Raw genomic sequence first — 23,297 nt, 5'->3', positions numbered from 1 at the left:
GTTCCCGATTGCAGGCTGTGTTGTCAGATTTATTTGTGACTGGATTTCTGTTAAAGATCTTTGATGTATAGCTCAAGTAAATACTTTCGGCTATTTATGCACAAGTAACATCTGCTTGTTGTCAGGAACAGCCTCTGGTCTAAGCGTTACATTAACATTGTGTCAACCGCAGCGTCGGTATCGGATACACAAGGAGCATAAAAGGCACTGTTGAACGAGCTGACCTGAAGGACAATGCGGAAATGGTTTTATTCGAAACGGCAGTACATTCAAACACATTGTTTACGGGTCCCACGTGAGGCAACGATTGTCCACGATTGTGTGGTGTTTACAAGGGACGCTGCAGTACCTCATCGGACATGTAGCGACGGCGTTCGTCGTTATACAGTATTTAGATGTGAAAACCTGTGTAACATTACACCGTGTGGGATAACGGCAAGCAGAAAGACTTTACAGGCTTTCGGCAGCATTACCGAAAAAAAGAATATTTTTGGCTTCTCGTGTACGACACGCAGTTTTCGAGTTCTCTGATGATTTCTGCAAAATAATTTCTCAAATTGTGGAATGAGCGAAAAACGAGCCACAATTTGCCACACAGCTACCTTGGTACTACTAAATCGTCACATTCGCTCTATCAATCATGTTTAAATCATACCAAATGGGATGCATTGAGAGTAACCATGATTTGCTATCTTTCTGCTCTGGGGTACTTTGTGCGTAAAACCTGTTGAGGTGTTTGTGACAGCACCACCTTATATGAGATAAGGTTTGATTTCAATTGCGATGTCTTCCTATGTATGTTGGCTCTGAGCACTATGGGACTTAACATCTGAGGTCATCAGTCCCATAGAATTTACAACTACTGAAACCTAACTAACCTAAGGACATCACACACATCCCTACCCGAGGCAGTATTCGAACCTGCGACCGTAGCGGTCACGCGGTTCCAGACTGAAGTGCCTAGAACCGCTCAGCCACACCGGCCGACTCTCTGTACTTATTAAGTTCGTGAACCAAGATATTTTTCACGTTGTGCTTAACTTTAATTCAAGCACACCAGAGACAGAGAAAGGAACGTTAGATGCATTTCTTATAGAGAAGCAAGCATTGATAACCGGTACATCTTATGAGGCTATTAGGATATGGAGAAAGAATATTTTATTTAGTTATTATTAATTTAACTCCTATTCGCCATGATTTGTACATGTTTTTCAGTTTACGGCAGATGACAAGGGAGTATATAAAGACTGCCATAGCACTGCTGAAACGCTGAACCTGCCGGGAACACGCCGCTGTGGAGATAGGTGGAGTGCAGAGGACGGTTCAGACCATGTCTCAACACGAGATACACTCCACAAGGAACTACCTTCGCTCTGTAGTCCATTTCTTTTAGAAAGTATAGTGTGTGATTCTGCATAAGTTAGACTACTGAAAGGTATTCAGGGCTCTGGCGAATACGTGTATGTGACTACTTATTGACAACAAACACAGCTTGTAATATAAGGACTGAAGCTTCTATAATCTCAACATTGTTTGACAGGGCACTGGAATCTGATGTTACTTTTATGAATAAGAGCAAATAGAATTTCTTTCCACTGGGTCATTGGAAAAGAACCCATTTCTTTGTGTTTCCGAATATTATATTACAACCAGTTCAAATCCATTTTTCAAGCGCATAAGAATACTGCATTACGAATAAATGCTTTCATGATTGTGAACCACTTACAGAATCACCCTGTGAAGAGTTCTAGAGATGCAATAAATACAGGATAGGTTATGAAAGCTGCTCTCTATTGGTTTCATATCTGACATGTACACTGGTGTCCAAAATTAAAGCAACAAAAAGAAATTTGCGAATTTGTGTTTATTTCCCACGAAACAGTATAAACAGGATAAGTAAAGTGGAAGCAATGTAAAGAATACAGAAGAAGATAAACTACTGCAAAATGAATAACGGTAGACAAATAAGTTCTTCGTGTTCTTCAACTTAACGGATTTAGACACACATTTCGACAACTGCTTAACGTGCTCAGTATAGTGTGTGACCACCTCTGGCAGCAGCACAAACCAGACAACGTTAGGGCACGCTGTAAGTGATATCTTCAGGCTCATGCTGAGGTAGTTACGGCCTACTCGTGCAGCAAAGCTTCTCGCAGGTCTAGCAGAGTGGCTGGCCAATGCTAACGTGATGCAAGTGTCCCTAGTGCATCCCAAGAATGCTCTGTGGGATTCAAATTTGGAGAGCGAGCATGGCACGCGATGCGTGCAAATTCATCTGTTTCCGTGAAAATATCAAACAACCGTGCTCTACGAGATCAGCATTATCGTCCGTCAGTAAGAAGTCCAGTCCCGCAGCACCTGGTAACAACCCCACATGAGCTCCCAAAATATCGTCACGACACTTGACAGGAGCTAACCTTACCGATTCAGCCACACAAGTTCATTATGAGGCGTTCCAGTAGTCAACATAATACCAGCTCACACCATTAGGGACTTTTCTCGATATCGGTCTCTTTCCACAATGTTTGGGTCCCGAAATCGTATTTCACGTTCCCTTCAGATGCGAAACCGTCGAGAGTCGCTCTCCAGACCAAATTGTCACTCATTTGTGAAACGAAAATTGGCCCACTGTTCGACTGTCCAGGTAGCACGTTGACGGGTCCACGCTAGACGTTCTCTTCTGTTAAAACGCGTCAGAGGTACACATACAGCAGGTCTCTCATAGTAAATGCCACTCCGCAGAAGCCTTCTGTGCACCGTTTGCACCGATACAACACCTCTAGATGGTGCTGCGAAGTCAGATGCCAGCTGTCGTGCAGTACTAAGACAATACGGCCGCCCTTTACGCCAAATAATGGACCTCTCTTTCTGATGCCACACGTGCTCGGCTATGATGTGCTGTTCAGGATACAGTTCCGGTCTCTATGAACTATCGCCACACCCGAAGAACTACAGAACGATTGACATTAAGCCATCGGACCATACAAGTTTGCGGTTGTCCTGCTTCCATTCTTCGTATGTTCCTCCGCCGCAGAGAGTCTGATAGGTGTCTTCACTGTGCCATACAGCACCATTTATGACTGTGTACACCGTGATTGTGAATTTGGACTACCCGGAAATCACTACCCCGTTTGATAGGTGCCTTGACGTCATTGTTGGCATGGTTGATCGTTGACCGGAATGACATCTTCCGTGCAGTACATAATCGTACAGACATCCGTTGACTGTATGATCATCTCGTGAATTAGACACAGGACGGGGCATTAGTGGTTTGCTGCCTTAACTTTGGACACCAGTATATTTATACATCACCAGAAACAGAGAATGCTGAAAAAGTAAGTAGCGATCCATAATTTAACGCTTTGTTTTTGAGTGACCGTTTTTATGCCTGACGCCATGAACTTCCTCTTTTCTGCGAATCTCTAACTTCACAGCAACACTTGCATCCTTATTTGCTGGGTGTGTCGCAATTTCTGTTTTCCCCTACAGCTTCCACGCTCTTAAGCTTCTCTAGTATCATGTAAGTTATTCCCTGATGTATTAACACATGTCCTACCATCCTGCCCCGTCTGCTTTTAAGGATTTATCGCATGTTTCTGTGTTCGCTGATACTACGCGGAAACTTCACTCTTTATCTCGGCAGTGAATCTAATTATCAACATCCTCCTATAGCATCAAACATAAAACGCTTCGATTCCTTTTTTTCCAGTTTCCCCACAGTCCGTGAATCACTACCATAGAGTGCTATACTACAAACGTCATTCTCAATTGCTTGCTCAAGTAGACTTTTGGCCAGGAATACCCTCTTTGCCTGTCCTAGTCCGCGGCTTACGTCCCCACTGCATCGTGCTTCCTGTGTTATTTTGATTCCAGGTCAGCAGAATTCCTTATCTTTGTCTGCTTCGAGTGCCAACTTTTAAGTTAAATTTACCGCAAATTTTATTTCTGCTACTCCTTATTCCTTTTATCTTTCTTCGATTTACTGTTAACCCACACTCTTGCTAATTAAACTGTTCATTTTAATCAAAAGATCTTGCAATGCTTCTTCAGTTAACCTGAAGTTGGCAGTGTCATCTCTGCTACTAATCGGAACCTTCGTCTTCCTTCTGTACTCATTACGGGGTCGATTACGTTCAACAGGACCCGTACTTCGTTTTCATTTACACTGGGGAGAGCAATGTTATCAGTGAACATTATCACTGAAATCCTGAACATCAATCCTAGTCTTGAACCTTATAGTTATTTCCCTCATTGCTTCTTAATACATAGGCTGAACAATACAGTCTAAAAACTGCTTCTCTGCCTTACACCCATTTTAATCCGAGCTCTTCGTTGTTGTTAACATTTTAATTTTGTGGGGATTCACGGTCTGGAAACGTTTTTAGAACGCAAACGCCGTCAAAGTAGGGCGTACTCTGCTCAAACAGATTTGTGCCTACGTGGACCACGTTTTGATTCCCAGAACCTAGTTTCTGCTCTTCCATTCTTAACGTTCTCTCTTGGTTGTTGTATACTTTCGTTTTCTTGGAATTGCGAACGTCTTGCACCATTTTACATTATTTGTTATTCCTAGGTCACCAAATACTATGAAAGTGTAATGATTTTTCTCAAGTCTTCTTTCCATTATCAATTGAAACGTAAGAAATACCTCTCTGGTGTCTTTGTCTTTCCGAAATCGAAAGTGATCTTAATCCAACAGATCCTAATTTTTTCATGCTTTCGTATATTAATCTTAACAATAGTTTGGATGCATGACCTGTTAACCACAATGTGAAATAATACTCGGACCCAGCCCATGATGTCTTCCGGATTGTAACTATGATACTTTTCCGGAAAGCTGATGGTATGTGTCCGGTCTCAAATATTTTACGCATCAAGTTGAATAGTGAAGTTTTTGTATCGTGCCCTAACGATTTCAAAAATTACGAAGAAATGTTGTCCATCCCTTGAGCATTATTTTATCGTAAGAATTCCAAGTTAACGAAAACTTATAAAACTAGGTACCCTGTATGTTAATCTGCACTCCCATTTCTTCTTGCTTTACATTAACAGGCAAGTTCTCATCCTCATAGAAACCTTCAGTGTACTCATTCCACCTATCTAATCTCTCCTCCACGTTTGTTAGTGGAATTCTCATTGCACTACTGATGTTGACACCCTTGCTTCTGATGCCGCTGAAATCATTTTTGACTTTTATTTACGCTGAATCATTCCTTCCGACGACAGTTTGTCTTCCATTTCTTCGCGTTTTGCTTGCAGTCAGTTCACGTTGTCCTCTCTGCCCTTTCTACTAAATTCCAAAATGACTTATAGTGTAGTACTTCTGTCTTTCCCTGAAAGACCAACTTCTCTCGTTGGTCGTTCAGCTGAATTACTTCTATCAGCCAAGGGTCCTGCACAGTTACCTTCCTTGTATATCTGTCTGTTCAACTTCTGCATTCCTTATGGCAGTCAGTACATCCTTAGAGGAACTGAAATGCATTGGCGTCGATCCGACCGCCACAAACAGAAATGAGACTCATTGCTGAATGTCACCGACTATCAATATCCAAACTGAGTCGGGCACTACACCACAGTCAAGTTCGATGGCAATCATACCATTGATATGGTGTTAACAAATAACACATAGCAACTTGAGAGTCTAACTCACCTTCCAGTCATTTTCTCCGGCAGTTTCTTGACGCACAATACCGTTAACCTTGTCACCAATAGTTTCGCAGTCATTGCACTCAGCCAACTTAGAACGACCCTACAAACCTCTACTATGTTCCTAAATATCGCGTCCTTTTATTGTCTTATTACGAGAGGCTGGTCAAGTATACTAAACAGCGTGACTGTGCCGCAATCTTGAGTGCTGTCATCGTTTCTAGCTACGGATTCACAGGTAATAATAAAATCTACAATTCATGCACAGCCTTTACCTGAATTAAATCTCTTTTTAAATGTTAACCATGTGTAAACCTCTTTGAGTATTGTTAAGGATATTGTAATTACTCAAAAAGAGTTAGTGGAAATTTAATACTACATTTCACTGTCGCCTTTAATTATCGTCCAGTAAAAGACGATGTCAACATTTAATAATGACACAGGAGCCAATACAAACATCCTTTGATTAATTTAGTTCTGATAATTAGTAATAACACCTTCTAAGTTCGGTTATCTGTCCCCAGGTGACAAATTTTAATAACACTTTTGTTCATCGTTTTATTGAAATAGTTAATTAATTTTTCTTTTAACAATTGCAACTTTAGTACCAGAATGAAACTCATAATATCCAACTTCCCTCTTTTCCACAATCACTTTAAAAACTATTTAAAAACAAAAAAATAGTTATTATTATCAGAATGAATTCAATTTCGTCTTGAGAAACTAAGCAAATTATGTTAATCAAGTTCTGTTACAATGCAACGCATCAATATTGCATGTACCTACTTTCTTAAATAAATAAGTTACATAATTCTTATGTTAACTGCCATTTATTTCCCAATTAACAATATTTTAGGATAGGATTTAAGGTAAGTATATATCAGACACTTGAAAAAACAAAATAACACCGTTGAAAATTAATTATTACTTTATTATTCTAAAAAAAACCGGTCACTATAGTTTCTGTTAAAAAAGTACTGTGTCTCCTAATACAAGTCTAATTACGAAAGAAACTGCCAGCAGCTCGCTTTTTAGACGCAGTGAGGTTGAGAATAAGGAGCAAAAGTGCTTTCACAGTATCTACACGCCTCATACGATATGCACAGATCAGATACGCCATACCATCCACCCTTTGAAATCATTCATGAATAAAAGATAGTGCACTTCTTGCAACTCTAAAATTTTGCGTGGTATTATCTTTTATCTACGGCTACAATTTCCACGAGACGAATCGTTATGCAAAAGTGCTGCTTATCGCCTTTCTCCATAAATTCCGTTATTAATAACACGAAACATCAAAATTTAGTAGAAGGTATTATTACGTGAACCTTAATCAAACACTACGGACTGGCTGCTCTCTCCACCTGTCTCTCTGCCGCACACCTCGTTCAAAGAAAAAGCATACTAAAAGCGGAAAGGACTAGGCCAGCTGCTAACACTACAGTGCCACTGTCTGCCGAGTCAGCGTACTGTCCATTTCTTCCGTAGACATTGCGAGTCAGAAACGGAAACCATAGCGGAAAAGCTTGGCAGTTAACAAGCGTATTGGCTTCCCTTTTGCGGTAGTTGAATAACAATTTTTCCTTTATAAAAAATTATTCCTTCCCCAGTAAACGAACAGACGTTCACAAATTTGATTGTTTGAAAACACCCATGTGTCTAACAGTATAATAAAGTCAACAATAGCAAATTACAAATTACTTATACAATCATCTTATGACATCCCGTTCCCATTGCCAACCATATTGTAATAACATTAATAAGTTGCTATAGCATATGTAACACTGATCCGTTACAGACCATGTCTGCCATCTGTCGGTATGATACCGCCATGTCGCTCATGCTGGTAATTCAGCATTTCTCGAAATAAGAAAGATTGTGATACTGCTTCTGCTCGTCCATTATGCATGCTGTGATCTGTGTTCCACAAGGAAGGTACCAGTAACGTTGGACCCCTACCAAAACCATCATGTAGCCTACTCACACTGACTGTAAGAAAACCTTTTATCTGTAGTAAAAGTACTAGAAGTAATTTCGGAAAAGGATGAAATTTTAATCTACATCTAAAACGGACATAAGAGTATCAATTTCGTAACATACGGTCAACACCTTCATGGTGTAACATTTCCGTCAGGGTACTTGCATGTGTGAATATGATGACAATGGAACGGGTATTACGCTGAACATACCCATACGTGCCCAGACGCGTGATAGCTCGAAAACTTCTTAAGTAATAGTGCCAGGTATTTGTGCTAAAAGGCGAGTGGTCATCAGAGACGAGGGTGTCAGGAGTGCCCCATGCAAGTGTGACACAACCGCTACCGTTTTCTATATACATCAATGGTTTGGTGGGCAGGTTAGACAGCAATTTGCGGTTGTTTGCTGATGACACCGTTGTTTACGACAAGGTGTCCCAGTTGTGCAAGTGTAGGAGAATACATGATGATCAAACAATGGAAAATCCAGGATGGAATTTAATAACATTATGAAAAGAAATGTTACTACTTACTATATAGCGGAGACGCTGAGTTGTAAATAGGCACAATAATAAGGCTCCCACAATTAAAGCTTACGGCATTTACGACCTTCGTCAACAATAAAGGACACACACACACACACACACACACACACACACACACACACACACACACACACACACACACTCGACGGCAGACTCAGGCAACTGAAACCACTCTCTGAAACCACACTCTGATGACTGAGACTAAATTTCCAGCTGATGTGATGAAGGATAGCTGGATCTAAAAGTACAAATAATCTATGTTAATGAGAGTGAATAGGAGAAACAAAACCCATAATATTGATACATCATTAGTAGTCTCATGCTCGACACGGTCACAGCGTTTAAATGTCTGGACATCACGTTGCAAAGTAATATGAAATGGATCCTCCATGTTAGGTTTGTGGTGGGAAAGAAAAATGATTGGTTTTAGTTTATTGGGAGAATTTCAGGAAAGTATTGTTTAAAAGTGGTTCAAATGGCTCTGAGTACTATGGGACTTAACTTCTCAAGTTATCAGTCTCCTAGAACTTCGAACTACTTAAACAGAACTAACCTAAGGACATCACACACATCCATGCCCGAGGCAGGATTCGAAGCTGCGACCGTACCGGTCGCGTGTTTACAGACTGTAGCGCCTAGAACAGCTCGGCCACCCGGCCGACAAAGTATTGTTCATGTGTAAAAGAGACCGCATATACGTCGTTAGTACGACCTGTACTTGAGGGCAGCTCGACTCTTTCCATCCTCAACAGGTCGGAATAAAAGAAAACATCGAAGCTGTTAAGAAGCGAACTGCTAGGTTTGTTGCCGATAGGTTCGATCAACGCACAAGTATTGCTGAGATGCTTCAGTAACTGAAATGGGGAACACAGAAGGAAGGCAACGTCCTTTTCGAGGAACATTATTGGGGAAATGTAGAGAACCGAAATGGTTCAACTGCCGGCAACATACGTTTCACGTAAGGACCACGAAGAAAAGATACGAGGATATTAGAGCTCACATGAAGGCACGTAGAAAATCGTTGTACACTTTCTGTATCTGCGAATGGAACAGGAAAGGAAATGCCTAATAGTGGTACAGGTTACTCTCCGCCACGAGCTGAACAGTGACTTGTCGAGTACTTAAGTAGATGTGGGACACGGGATATATTAAAAATCCAACAGTCGTATGTCTCAACAACGGTTTTATTCATGTTCTCTCAGCCGACATCCTGTTTACATCGGCCGGCCAGAGTGGCCGAGCGGTTCTAGGTGCTACAGTATGGAACCGCGCGACAGCTACGGTCGCAGGTTCGAACCCTGCCTCTGGCATGGATGTGTGTGATGTCCTTAGGTTAGTTAGGTTTAAGTAGCGCTACGTTCTGGGGGACAGATGACCTCAGATGTTACGTTCCATAGTGATCAGAGCCATTTGAGCCTGTTTACATCGGAACAAAAAATAGATGAAGCAACGTTCCTTCCTTCTAGTGACTTTTATCCAGCTAATGCCAGGCTTGAGCTGATATGGTAGTTCTTCTGTTTCGCACTGAACCAACCACAACGTTTGGTGGCTAATATTAATAAGGGGTCGTCACTACTGGTAACTACCCTAGGAAGGCACAGTGTAGGCCTGCTGTCTGTGTCTAGGGTAACGGCGTGGCCAAATGTAACACAGCGTTACGAACTGTTTGTGTATCATGAAGCTGAGATGGAATGTGGGAAACGGTCTGTTATTTACCTTGATGGATGTAGGAAGGTGCCTAGGAACCAAATCCAGGTTGGCGTTCACACCGCCCCCCATCGTTAATCACGGAGGCAGATTCGATCGAGAGCGGACACTTCTCTCCGTGTTCTGGAGGCGATCGATTTTACGCTCCCTGCTGTCTTGGCGGATGTAGATCAAACATATTAACATTGAAAATAAGAAAAAGGAAATGGAGGGAAGTTTTTGAGTATGAAGCTTATACTTCAATTCTAAACATAAATATAAATAATGCCATAGATCGTGGTGACGTACGATAAAAAGCTAACATACATGCAGGTGGTCAATGATGGGAGTAAATAAAAGGTAACAGGTGTTTTTCATAATTCGTGTTATTTAATTAATGTACTGTATAGTTATTGGCCATTGAAACAAAATAAATAACTGTGGCAAAGAAATGTATTTCAAACAATCATGTCATCAGCAAAGACACAGAAAGTGACCTGATAAATTCGACGCATAGGTTAAATTTCCGTGAAAGATAGAGGGGGAACTTGCTGGAGGGAAGGTGTGACGACAATTAGAACTGGAATACAGCTTATTACTGCCCCCCTCCGACGCCATCCCCTCCACCCACCGTCTAAACCTTCACCCCATTTCCCTGCCACCATCAACCACCAATACATTCTTGTACCCATTCCACAAAAATATATGGAATAATTTGTGATGATTATTCTTCTAAGAGTTCATGAAGAGCTTCTCTGGAAGGAGCAACTTTTATATTCCCCCAGTCTCTTCCCCTCTGGTGGCCCGAAATGGCATGTTTTATTGTTGTGAAATCAAGTAGTGTAAGCAGTCTCGTGAACATTCTCCTCAGTTAAATTCCCATATTTACCAGCATTTTGCAGATGCAAATGTCCCTATGCGATCAATGATTTACTTCCGATGGGATGATTATCCCGATTCTTTTCGGTATTTCTCATATTATCTAGATGAATTGTTTCAACTTGTTCTCCGTATTCCCCAGCTTTGTGATTTATTTAGTCTTTATTCACGTATCACTACTCTTCATAACATCTGTTCTGTGTAATTTAACCCGTCCACCCAACGCTTGTGTCAAGTTTACCTTACATTTTGTCACTAGCGCTAGCCTAAGTGCTCTATTTTCTGGATGTAATGTAGTTGCTTCAGCCTGTAGAGATTAGCCTTCGGCACTACTGGGCGTGTGTGTGGTGTGTGCTGTGTCCAGGTGGAGCCCGAGCTGGCGATTGACAACGTGACGGTGGCGGCGGCCAAGCTGCCAGCCAGGGGGCAGGACACGCCGGCCGGCACCCCCGCCACCATCATGGGCTGGGGGCTGCTCTCGGTGAGTCAGGCGCTGCTTTCCTGTACGTCTGTAAATTAACACACGCCTTAATAAGCAAATCATTCGATTCTACATACAGTGTTAGTTTCTGTATTTTCTGAATTGGCAATACTACACATTTTAAACACTTTTAGTCTCCCAGAATCTATAGCTTTCCGAGTTCGGTAGCTGCACGTAAGGTTGAAAATGATATTCTGTCAAGTATTCACACGAGGAGTAAACATTATTTATATTACGTTAATCGAGCTGAGATCGTTATTTAGAACTTTCACAACGTAAAGATATTTCAAAAATTATGGTATATCTGTTCGTCAGTCGATATCAGTGCAATCAAAAGATATGGCCGTTTATATTATATATTTTAATACTTGCTAATTCAAAAATGATTCAAATGGCTCTAAGCACTATGGGACTTAACATCTGAGGTTACCACACACCCAGACTTAGAACTACTTAAACCTAACATCACACACATCCATGCCCGATGCAGGATTCGAACCTGCGACAGTAGTAGCAGCGCGGTTCCGGACTGAAGCGCCTAGAACCGACCGGCCACATCGGCCGGCTTTACAAATTCACTTATGAAAATTGTAGGGTAATTCCCCTTCGTATACAACCATAAACATCAAGAAAATAATCTGGAAAGATAACTTTTACTCGTATCACACAAAAAATTTTCTTTCTTCATTCGTTATCGGACTTCGATATTGAAATTAAAAAATTATCGAAAGTCTTACCGGCAATAGTGTTGGTAACAAGCAAAAATCGTCGCTCCTCAATTCTCAGAATGAATGAACTTTCTCTATACATTGTAAGGAACCCTCGTGCACTAGTCCTACTCGTACATGAAGAAAATATTTTTCATAATTTACAGTATGATTTTGGTATAAGAGAAAGATTACCTGGCATTACATTCGTAACGTATGTTAATTTCCTCTCAGCTTCATGGGAGCGTTCATTGTCCTTTTGTTCTGAAATGAAATGCGCCCATTAAAAGTTTTCTTGAGAATAAGACGTGTAAAAAATGTCTGCAAGTTCATACACACACACACACACACACACACACACACACACACACACACACACACACACACATTGCACACACTGTGGAAAGCGTCATTCTCCGACAGTCCTATAAAAATCATTAGTTAATCGTTTCATTGCTTTAGGTGTTCTACATAGGGTCCCCAAACTTGATTACAACGCGCAGAACGTTCATAAAACTGTCAGAAAAGTCCTTCCATGGAATACTTTTCAGATGACGTCGGTTACATCTTTCTAGTATTGACAGTTCCGTTGAAGAAATTCGTGTTGTGATAGGTTTGTTTCGATAACACTGAGTATTAGCACCCGTGATGGTTTGTTGCAGAAAGAATTGTCCATGTTTTGCATTTCAATCAAGACGCGCACCCGCCCAGGTGGTGTCGTTCTCGTTCCGGAGCCATGGTGTGCGAGACTAAATTTGCATTCTGGAAGAATGTATTGAACACTTATTTTAGAAATGTTGCTCGACTGCAATTTGTATCACAACAACGCTGAAATACCATAGCCGCGCTTCCACTATTTAGTACTCCCTACACACTAATGACTAGTCGAATGCCTTTCTGTTGCTTACAGTTGTTAGTTCAAGGTGACATCATTTATACACCAGGATTAAAATCAGTCTCAGAACTTTTAGACGGACGATGTACATTTATTTAATATGTAAGGTTGAAAGAATGATGTCTAGTACTAATGAGACACGTTTTGATTACAGTTACACTAAAAAGTATTCGTCTACTACATGATTTTAACGTTGTGTTGATAGTAGAAAATTGTCAGGGTGAAGTACAGCAGGGACATAGAAAAGGGAAGTACAATAAATAAAACCAGATCCCTACTTACATAAACATTTCTAAACATTCACAAATAAAGAAAGGCGATTTAGGAGGAAAAAGAAGTATCCGTCTGTAGCACTGTAAATGATAGGCTGAATATAGAATGTTATGGTTAGGTCTTAGGAGACCCTCCTTTCTTCTTTATCATCTCTTGCATTCTGGTGGGCTTGGACTTCACCAGAGAATCTGTTGTTTGCAATGTAACGTTTTGCCATTCCTCTAGTTATGTTCTTTAGATCATTTCTATTCGATACTTGATGATTTCACGCTTTTTTGTCGAGAACATTCCACAAATATTCAATTGAGTTAATGACTGGGGATTGCGGTGGTGTCAGCATCCATTGAGAGTTTTATACAACAGCCACTGCTTTGCATATAGAGCTGTATATTTTGGATCATCATCTTGAGTTAAAATATAATCCCCAGAGGACCCACATTATTCACACTCCTGGAGATATGTGTTTTTAAGAACTATATGAATACCTTATGGTCGTTTCTTCCATCAGTGAAACACAAACGCCCCAGAACTTTTGGAGCCTTGCAGCACCAGACAAATACTGAACCTCCACCATGTGTAACTGGGGCTGTTGTACTTCACTTAAAACTTCCAGGCTGATAGGCCGTGGTCGAAGTATAAAGCTTACATTGTATGGGGCTGTTGTAGTTCTCTCTTCAAGCTGGTAATTCTTTCTTTCCCGCACATCTACTCTTCTATTTGACTTAAACAGCCAAAATCGACTCTCACCAGTAAATACAACCTTCTTCCAGAAATCAAACTCCTCGGATTTATGTTCTCTTACAAGTGCAACTTGCTTCCTTCTGTAGAATTTATTGATAGATGGTTGCTACAGGCTGTTCAGCCTCCATATCCAGCTTCATAAAGCAAATTTCTTACAGTCTGTGTTGAAACACACTTTCCTGCATGCATCTCGATTGCATTAGCAAGTTTTAGAGTGCTTCGTTTTGGATTTTTATTGACATCTTTAGGTGGCGGACATTTTCCATCTCGAATAGAACTGTAGTAAGGCCGCTTCGTGATTGGTTTTTGTACGTTTTGCTCTCATTAAACATCTATATAACTGACTTCACTCTACTTGTAAGTCTGCAAGTGGTTTCGCAAATTTCTTGAAAATATTTTCCTTTTCGAAACAACCTTAAACAAATTTCTCGCTTTTTTTAATAGTTTCACTACGTTTTGACGTATATTACTTAAATATCACTAATGGCTACGAAAACAGAGAAGTGGCTGTCCACTGCAGTGGATGAAACACAAGTACATAAAGGACAAGAGGAATGGCGTATGGCAGAGCGGCACCAACCTGGGATAATGCATTCGAGACCTCAGCTGGGTCTTGATTTCAAACATCATGTATTTGTTCACTAATTAAGCAATATAAGTGTTGTGTACATAGATTCGCGTAGTCAGCACGTACACAACTTTCCCACTAGAGCGCGCCCGGCCAAGACAACAGCGCAGGCGCAGTGCTCTTCCGTCTCCACACTACGAGATGGCGCTGCAATAGAGACGGACCAAATTCAGCTTCCGCCGATTCGCGAATTAATATGTAACGCAGCCAATGAGATTGCTTCTAATGTAGAACCTTTTCTCCTCGCGGATTACACTCGCACAGTGATACATGAATGCACGAGGTATTATAACGAGTGTATAGACCTCCGATTTGTCAGTCTGCATTTGTCTGTACCAGCCTACATTTGTCTGTACCAGTCTATAGTCAAGTTTCAGTCTGCGCTTAATAAGATTACCATATTCCTGTACATAGCCATGAAGATAAATGTATAGACACTTTTGTCAAGTATCAGAGGTATATGTGAGAATAAGATTACGTGCCAATACCAAAGGAACTTCGGACTGTCAATTGTAAATAGCATCTAGAACCAAGTAAAATAAATTTATGCTTGTTATTATTTTAATAAACGTGTGTGAAAATTAATCAAGTTCTGTTTAATGTTGGTCACCGTCTATCTGCTACTCTAAGCGTGCAAGTGGCATCTCTATCGTCTGACCTAACGGCAGAAGATAAAAACGCCACGATAAGACCACGAGACATATTGCTGACACAAGTCAAATAATCTGATGGTGTGTGTACTGAAGGTCTTACAGTACGCACACCACAATAAGATTCCAATGGAGCATTATTTCTAAATGAAGGTATTAATCGATATAAGGAAGTAGCTATTGTTTGCCTCTTATCAGTATTTTTATGTTTGTGATTGTTATATTCTACGCGTTATGATCGGACGAATACTTTTGGAGTCATTATATATCGCTTACGTTCGACCTACTTCAGTTGTGTTGATTTTATGAAACGGATTGGTTGTTTTCTAAAGGAAGAGCCACTTCAATGTCTCATCGATCTTAGTTAAAAATGTGAGAGTCACGTAAAAGAGTGTGCAGTGATTCAGGTGAAACATTTAATGCCTAATGGCATTTCATCACACACACACAAGGTTACTTAGTCGTTGAACACTTTTTCTTTATTATACGAGAGGTATAGAATAACTAATTCAACGCATTTTTTTCTCGGAAAATTGGGGTGAAAAATGTAGAATTTCTTGTGGGACATCGTGGAATATTCCCGCTTAAGCCCCTGTCGATTCGAGAAATTCCGATACGTGGCGTCGCTTATACGTAGCCTTCAAAATGGGAGCTGTAACGGAGATACGTTTCAAGAATAGAGCTGTCACTGAGTTTCTTTTGACAGAAAACCAGAGCGTCGCAGATATTCAGAGGTGTTTGCAGAATATCTACGGTGAACTGGCAGTGAACAAAAGCACGGCGAGTCTTTGGGCGAGGCGTGTTTCGTCATTATAACTAGTTCACCCAAACCTGTTCGACCTCCTGTGCTGGTCGGACGTACACATATGTGAATCCTGCAATGATGGGACGTCAGACATTCTCATTCGAGGTGATGGATGGACCATAATTAATCACACCCATGCTCAACTGAACGTCTCTGTTGGTAGTGCTGACATACTCTCCCGCCAGTTTATGTACTGAAAGATGGGTGCCCACTAGGTTCCTCGCCACCTAACAGAAGACAAAAAGAGCACCGAAGGACCATCTGTGCGGAACTATTTGCGTATTACGAGGCTGATCGTCACAAATTGTTCTCGAACATCGTCACAGGCCATGAAACATGCGTTCAAAACTTTGAACCGGTAACAAAACTGCGTTCATGAGCATCACCTCTTCTTTGAAGTCTCCTGGGACTCTGAAGCGGCTATTGTGAATTATATTCTTTCTCATGGTACAACGATCAACTCTGAAGTGTATTGTGTTACCCTCACGAAACTGAAGAAACGACTTCAGCGATTTCGTCGCCACAAAAGTGCAAATGAACTTCTCCTTCTCCGTGACAACGGAAGGCCTCATCCAAGTCCGCGCATCCAAGAGAACCTCACAAAACTTCATTGGACTGTTCTTTCTCATCCACCCTACTGCCCGGATCTCGCCCCATCCGCCTCCCATATGTTTACCCTAATGAAGGATGCACTTACCAAGAAATAGTACGTGTATGATGGGGTAATTATTGATGGAGGAAGACGATGGCTTCGGCATCGACCAGAAGTACTATCCGGGCACACAGGCTCTGCCAGCAAGGTGGCGCAAGGCTGTCGCATTAAACGGAGATTGTGTTGAAAAAGGGGGTTTTGTAGACAAAAGAATGGGAAACACTGCAGTGGATTGGAATCCTGAAAAAAAATCTGCTTTAAGAAAAAAAAAGTGTTGGGTTCATTATTGAACGGCCCTCGTAAGCGACTGTTATTTAATTATTTTTTCAGTTCTCTTCAGTTCTCTTTCAGCTACTGTATATCCTCTTTAATGGGAGCAAAAGAAAACGTGTATTCTCACGCACTTCAGTTGAACGCGCTCAGTTTTCAATTATCAATACGCAAGTCGCCACGTGTGCACTGTTGAGTCTTGATTCCTTTAAGGGCACCTCATCTAAGGATTACAAAATTTTAGCAACTGCATAATATTGCGGTGGTGGTATGGCAGCACGTGGTTGTACGTCTTTTCTTTCAGAGAATTTACCGTTCTTATATCTTAACCACTCTTCTGGTCGTGGCATATCTGACAGATGGAACGTCCCACTGGTGCCTTTCTCCACTACTTACAACTGTACCGATGAGAAAGAACAGCGATCGAAGAGTAAGTTCTCTTACAGAGAAACGATTCCAAAACACGTCCTACGTAATTTGCCGGCATGTGGTGTCAAAGACGATGTCATTAAAGTGTGCGTCTACGTCTCGCAGCAGTACTGGTAGCGCAACAATGAAAATTGCTTTATGTATGTCAGCTTTGTATTGAAACTGTTTTGTATTTAGTCATCAGTTTTCTGTGTATATTGTGAGAAACAGTTGAAGAGAAAGAAACAGTACGTTATCTTTTCAGAGACTAATTAGGAATCCTCTCCAGAAAAGGAGAGAGGGAATATTTGGTTTGTTCTCGACGGGAACTGGTCGTGTTTACAGCGGGACGTAGACTTGCTGCCCAACGTTCTGCAGAAGGTCGACACGGTCATCGTGGACCTGGACACGTGCCGCGCCGCCTACGCCCCCGGAGATCCCGTGTACGAGAGCCACATCTGCGAGGAGGTGCCGCAACCGGGCAAGGGCGCCTGCAACGTGAGTACGCCACAAATATCTACTGTTGTTGTTGTTGTTGTTGTTGTTGTAGTCTTCAGTCCTGAGACTGGTTTGATGCAGCTCTCCATGCTACTGTATCCTGTGCAAGCTTCTTCATCTCCCAGTGCCTACTGCCACCTACATCCTTCTGAATCTGCTTAGTGTATTCATCTCTTGGTCTCCCTCTACGATTTTTACCCTCCACGCTGCCCTCCAATACTAAATTGGTGATCCCCTGATGCCTCAGAACATGTCCTACCAACCGATCCCTTCTTCTGGTCAAGTTGTGCCACAAACTCCTCTTCTCGCCAATTCTATTCAATACCTCCTCATTAGTTATGTGATCTACCCATCTAATCTTGAGCATTCTTCTGTAGCACCACTTTTCGAAAGCCTCTATTCTCTTCTTGTCCAAACTATTTATCGTCCATGTTTCACTTCCATACATGGCTAGACTCCATACAAATACTTTCAGAAACGACTTCCTGACACTCAAATCTATGAAACTTCCTGCCAGATTAAAACTGTGTGCCCGACCGAGACTCTAACTCGGGACCTTTGCCTTTCGCGGGCAAGTGCTCTACCATCTGAGCTACCGAAGCACGACTCACGCCCGGTACTCACAGCTTTACTTCTGCCAGGTAGCTCAGATGGTAGAGCACTTGCCCGCGAAAGGCACAGGTCCAGAGTTCGAGTCTCGGTCGGGCACACAGTTTTAATCTCCCAGGAAGTTTCATATCAGCGCACACTCCGCTGAAGTACGGAAATCTCATTCTGGAAACGCAAATTTATGCTCGATGTTAACAAATTTCGCTTCTTCAGAAACGCTTTCCTTCCCATTGCCAGTCAACATTTTATATCCTCTCTAATTCGACCATCATCAGTTATTTTGCTCCCCAAATAGCAAAACTCCTTTACTGCTATAAGTGTCTCATTTCCTAATCTAATTCCCTCAGCATCACCCGACTTAATTCGACTACATTCCATTACCCTCGTTTTGCTTTTGTTGATGTTCATCTTATATCCTCCTTTCAAGACACTGTCAATTCCATTCAACTGCTCTTCCAAATCCTTTGCTGTATCTGACAGAATTACAGTGTCATCGGCGAACCTCAAAGTTTTTATTTCTTCTCCATGGATTTTGATACCTACTCCGAATTCTTTTGTTTCCTTCACTCCTTGCTCAATATACAGATTGAATAACATCAGGGAGACGCTACAACCCTGTCTTACTCCCTTCCCAACCACTGCTTCCCTTTCATGTCCCTCGACTCTTATAACTGCCATCTGGTTTCCGTTCAAATTGTAAATAGTCTTTCGCTCCCTGTATTTTACCGCTGCCACCTTTAGAATTTGAAAGAGAGTATGCCAGTCAACATTGTCAAAAGCCTTCTCTAAGTCTACAAATGCTATAAACGTAGGTTTGCCTTTCCTTAATCTTTTTTGTAAGGTAAGTCGTAAGGTCAGTATTACCTCACGTGTTCCAGTGTTTCTACGGAATCCAAACCGATCTTCCCCGAGGTCGGCCTCTACCAGTTATTCCATTCGCCTGTAAAGAATTCGTGTTAGTATTTTGCAGCTGTGGTTTATTAAACTGATTGTTCGGTAATTTTCACATCTGTCAACACCTGCTTTCTTTGGGATTGGAATTATTATATTCTTCTTGAAGTCTGACGGTATTCCTCCTGTTTCATACATCTTGCTCAGCAGATGGTACAGTTTTGTCAGGACTGGCTCTCCCAAGGCTGTCAGTAGTTCGAATGGAATGTTGTCTACTCCGGGGACCTTGTTTCGACTCAGGTTTTTCAGTGCTCTGTCAAACTCTTCACGCAGTATCGTATCTCCCATTTCATCTTCATCTACATCCTCTTCCATTTCCATAATAATGTACTCAAGTACATCGCCCTTGTATATACCCTCTATATACTTCATCCACCTCTCTGGTTTCCCTTCTTTGCTTAGAACTGGGTTTTCATCTGAGCTCTTTATGTTCATACAAGTGGTTCTCTTATCTCCAAAGGTCTCTTTAATTTTCCTGTATGCAGTATCTATCTTACGCCTAGTGAGATAAGCCTCTACATCATTACATTTGTCCTCTAGCCATCCCTGCTGAGCCATTTTGCACTTCCTGTCGATCTCATTTTTGAGACGTTTGTATTCCTTTTTGCCTGCTTCATTTACTGCAGTTTTATATTTTACTCCTTTCATCAATATAAATTTAATATTCCTTCTGTTACCCAAGGATTTCTACTAGCCCTCGTCTTTTTACCTACTTGAGCCTCTGCTGCCTTCACTATTTCATCCCTGAAAGCTACCCATTCTTCTTCTAGTGTATTTCTTTCCTCCATTCCTGTCAATTGTTCCCTTATGCTCTCCCTGAAACTCTGTACAACCTCTGGTACTTTCACTTTATCCAGGTCACATCTCCTTAAATTCCCACCTTTTCGCAGTTTCTTCAGCTTTAATCTACAGGTCACAACCAATAGATTGTGGTCAGCGTCCACATCTGCCCCTGGAAATGTCTTACAATTTAAAACCTGGTCCCTAAATCTCTGTCTTACCAATATATAATCTATCTGATACCTTTTAGTATCTGCAAGGTTCTTCCATGTATACAAACTTCTTTCATGATTCTTAAACCAAGTGTTAGCTATGATTAAGTTGTGCTCTGTGCAAAATTCTACCAGGCGGCTTTCTCTTTCATTTCTTAGCCCCAATCCATATTCACCTACTACGTTTCTATCTCTCCTTTTCCTACACTCGAATTCCAGTCACCCCTGACTATTAAATTTTCGTCTCCCTTTACTTTCTGAATAATTTCTTTTATTTCATCGTACATTTCTTCAATTTCTTCGTCATATGCAGAGCTAGATGGCATATAAATTTGTACTACTGTAGTAGGTATGGACTTCGTATCTATCTTGGCCACAATAATGCGTTCAGTATGCTGTTCTGCAGTATCTTACCCGCATTCCTAATTTCCTATTCATTATTAAACCTACTCCTGCATTACTCCTATTTGATTTTGTGTTTATAATCCTGTAGTCACCTGATTAGAAGTCTTGTTCCTCCTGCCACCGAACTTCACTAATTCACTCTATATCTAACTTTGACCTATCTGCTGATATCTGACTGGTTCTTGAGGATCATGAGTTATCACTGCTCTGAGAGGCAATGGTGAGGATTGGGGGATGTTCAGATGGTTGACCAAACGCAGTATCTAGGAGAAGAGTGAAGAAGGAGCCACTGGTTCCGAAATCTTGATGATTTCAATACATTTATATATGTGTTCTTCTGCCACTGTTTGGCCAGTAGATTTTTCTTATCCATCAAATTACTTTTCATCAGTTTAGTAAGTCGTGATTCCAAAATAATGACATAAATTATTTACGGAAGAATGGGAACACTGATTGTCGCTGACCTATGGGGAAATCAGTTTGTGGTTTGAGAAATGCACAAACAATCAAGGCATTACTGACCCTATGCCTTACCTTAGAAGATGTTGAAGAAAGGCAAACCTACATTTATAGATTTAAAGAAAAATTTTACAGTTTGACTGGAACATGCTGTTTGAAATTTTGAGGCTATATACAAGAAACTGTATTCCAGTTACAAGAGATTAAAGACGTGAGAGGGAAGCAGGTTACGTTGGGAGTGAGACAGAATTGTAGCATATTCTTAGTGTTATTCAATGTGTGCACTGAGCAAGCACTAATGGATTTCAACGAGAAATTTGAAAATTGAATGAAAAGTTCAGTTAATATAGCCATTACCTGTCAAAATTGCCGATCTGCATGTGATGGAATACGTAGTTACCCGCAGAATTCAGAGTATAGTTTAATACTTATAAACGGACAGTTGTTTACAACAAATAATTTTTAGCACTGAATGCAACATACAGGGGTTGAACAAATATATGGAAGCACCACGAACACATTGCTACGTCCAATACGTGGTAGGAAACCTATTGGCATACAAAATAGGGATGGTGGTTTTCGCTGAAACAACTGGTTTTCTATTATCTGTTTTCTCTGCTCCAGTTTAACCTGATTGTTAAACCACTCATAATAACCAATTATCGGGTTTTTGTTACTGTTACTACCCGCAACAAGTGTAGAAACCGAACAAAGACTGAAAAAATTTATTCTCTCAGTTTCAAGATACAAAGAATCAAAATATTAAATTAAATAGGCAAATAAAAGAGAATTTCCTTCGTCCACCGTTCGCTGCTATTCTCAAAAAGTGACAACTGGTTGGATACCAGATGAAATTATCTCTGTATTCGTTTTTATTCTTATTTTTGCCCATTATTCTTGTCTTTATATTCTTATTTTCTGAAAAATCAAGATCTAATCAGGGATCGCATAAGTATTTGGGCATTACGAATAGTCAATGCTAAAAGATAAAAATTGAGGTAGAAGAAATCTGTTTTTAATGCATTACTGTTACCGTAATCTATTTCGTCCTTCATGATTTCACAGAAATAGCACACAAATCTGTAATCTTTTGAAGCAAATGAAGCATTGTACTTCAGTGTAATGTCACTTTACAAAAATTTCGTCACACTGAGATTGGTACCTTTCTGCTATGTAACAGACGTCCGGTGGCGACAGCCAGAAACTACCGTATAGACCAGAAGGGGGCAAGTCTTAAAAAGTACACTCGTAGCTTAAACAACGAAACACGGCAACAGGGACATTACTGTATCAGCAGTGCTGTACCAATTCTTATGCCATATGTTTGTTACTCGCTTCTGTCGACATTGTTATTAAAAGAGCACCTACCGCTTCTCACATTTTCTGTAATAACCAATATTGCAAAGTAAGGCAAATATTACAAATAAATATTTCCTTCTTTTTTTATTGAAAAACGGAAATGTTTTGCACTGTTGCCATGGCTTATTGATATTCTGGTTTTTTATCAGGTTATTAGCAAAAATAAATAAAACATCTATTGAGACCAAACAAACACCGAGAAATACCCGTTACTCGGAACCAAAATACGGGTACGGGATTTAACCGGTCGGTTTTTCCCATCACTGATGTACAGCAGCTTTCATTCTTGCCAAAATGGATAAATAAAGGACCTGCACGGTTTTTAAGAAAATCTTACACAACTCTTCCTGCAGAATAGTGTCAAGTTCAGGTGACAATGAGGGGGGTGAACAGCGATTACGCGAACGTGTCTCCATATTAGTCCACAAAGGCTCAGTCACATGCAAACATGATGACTGTAGTGACCAGGGAGATGCGACACTTCATCTTCGCCATCACAACACCAGTCTTGGACAATGTTAGCTGTGTGAACAGGAGTTCTGTCGTCTTGGAAATCACCATCTCCACCGAGGAACAAATATTGTATTGTGGGATGTACCTGATCGGCCTAAACAGTCATATTACCCTTTTCATTAGTGCGACCTTGCAGTGCAAGCATAAGGTTAGTGGAATACCACGATGTAGCAACCCAATTCATTCCTAAACCGATGCCATGATTCACTCTTGCGACGTATATTCAGTCAGAAGCTGCAAAAGGTATGTGATAACACTCAACCAACGTT

At 40.9% G+C, this 23,297-nt stretch overlaps 1 protein-coding gene across 1 annotated transcript in view; it reads left to right on the top strand.

Moving 5' to 3' along the window:
* LOC126304078 (mite allergen Der f 3-like) overlaps window positions 1-23,297 on the top strand; it is a 66,851-nt gene that overhangs the window by 32,394 nt on the left and 11,160 nt on the right. The window contains exons 4-5 of the mRNA XM_049991791.1: window positions 11,097-11,213; window positions 17,588-17,740. Of these exons, the coding sequence (XP_049847748.1) occupies window positions 11,097-11,213; window positions 17,588-17,740 (270 nt within the window). The remainder of the gene's footprint in view (window positions 1-11,096; window positions 11,214-17,587; window positions 17,741-23,297) is intronic.

The sequence above is a fragment of the Schistocerca gregaria genome, chromosome 1 (assembly GCF_023897955.1).
Source record: "Schistocerca gregaria isolate iqSchGreg1 chromosome 1, iqSchGreg1.2, whole genome shotgun sequence".
Taxonomy (NCBI): domain Eukaryota; kingdom Metazoa; phylum Arthropoda; class Insecta; order Orthoptera; family Acrididae; genus Schistocerca; species Schistocerca gregaria.
This window is presented reverse-complemented; position numbering and strand designations above follow the sequence as displayed.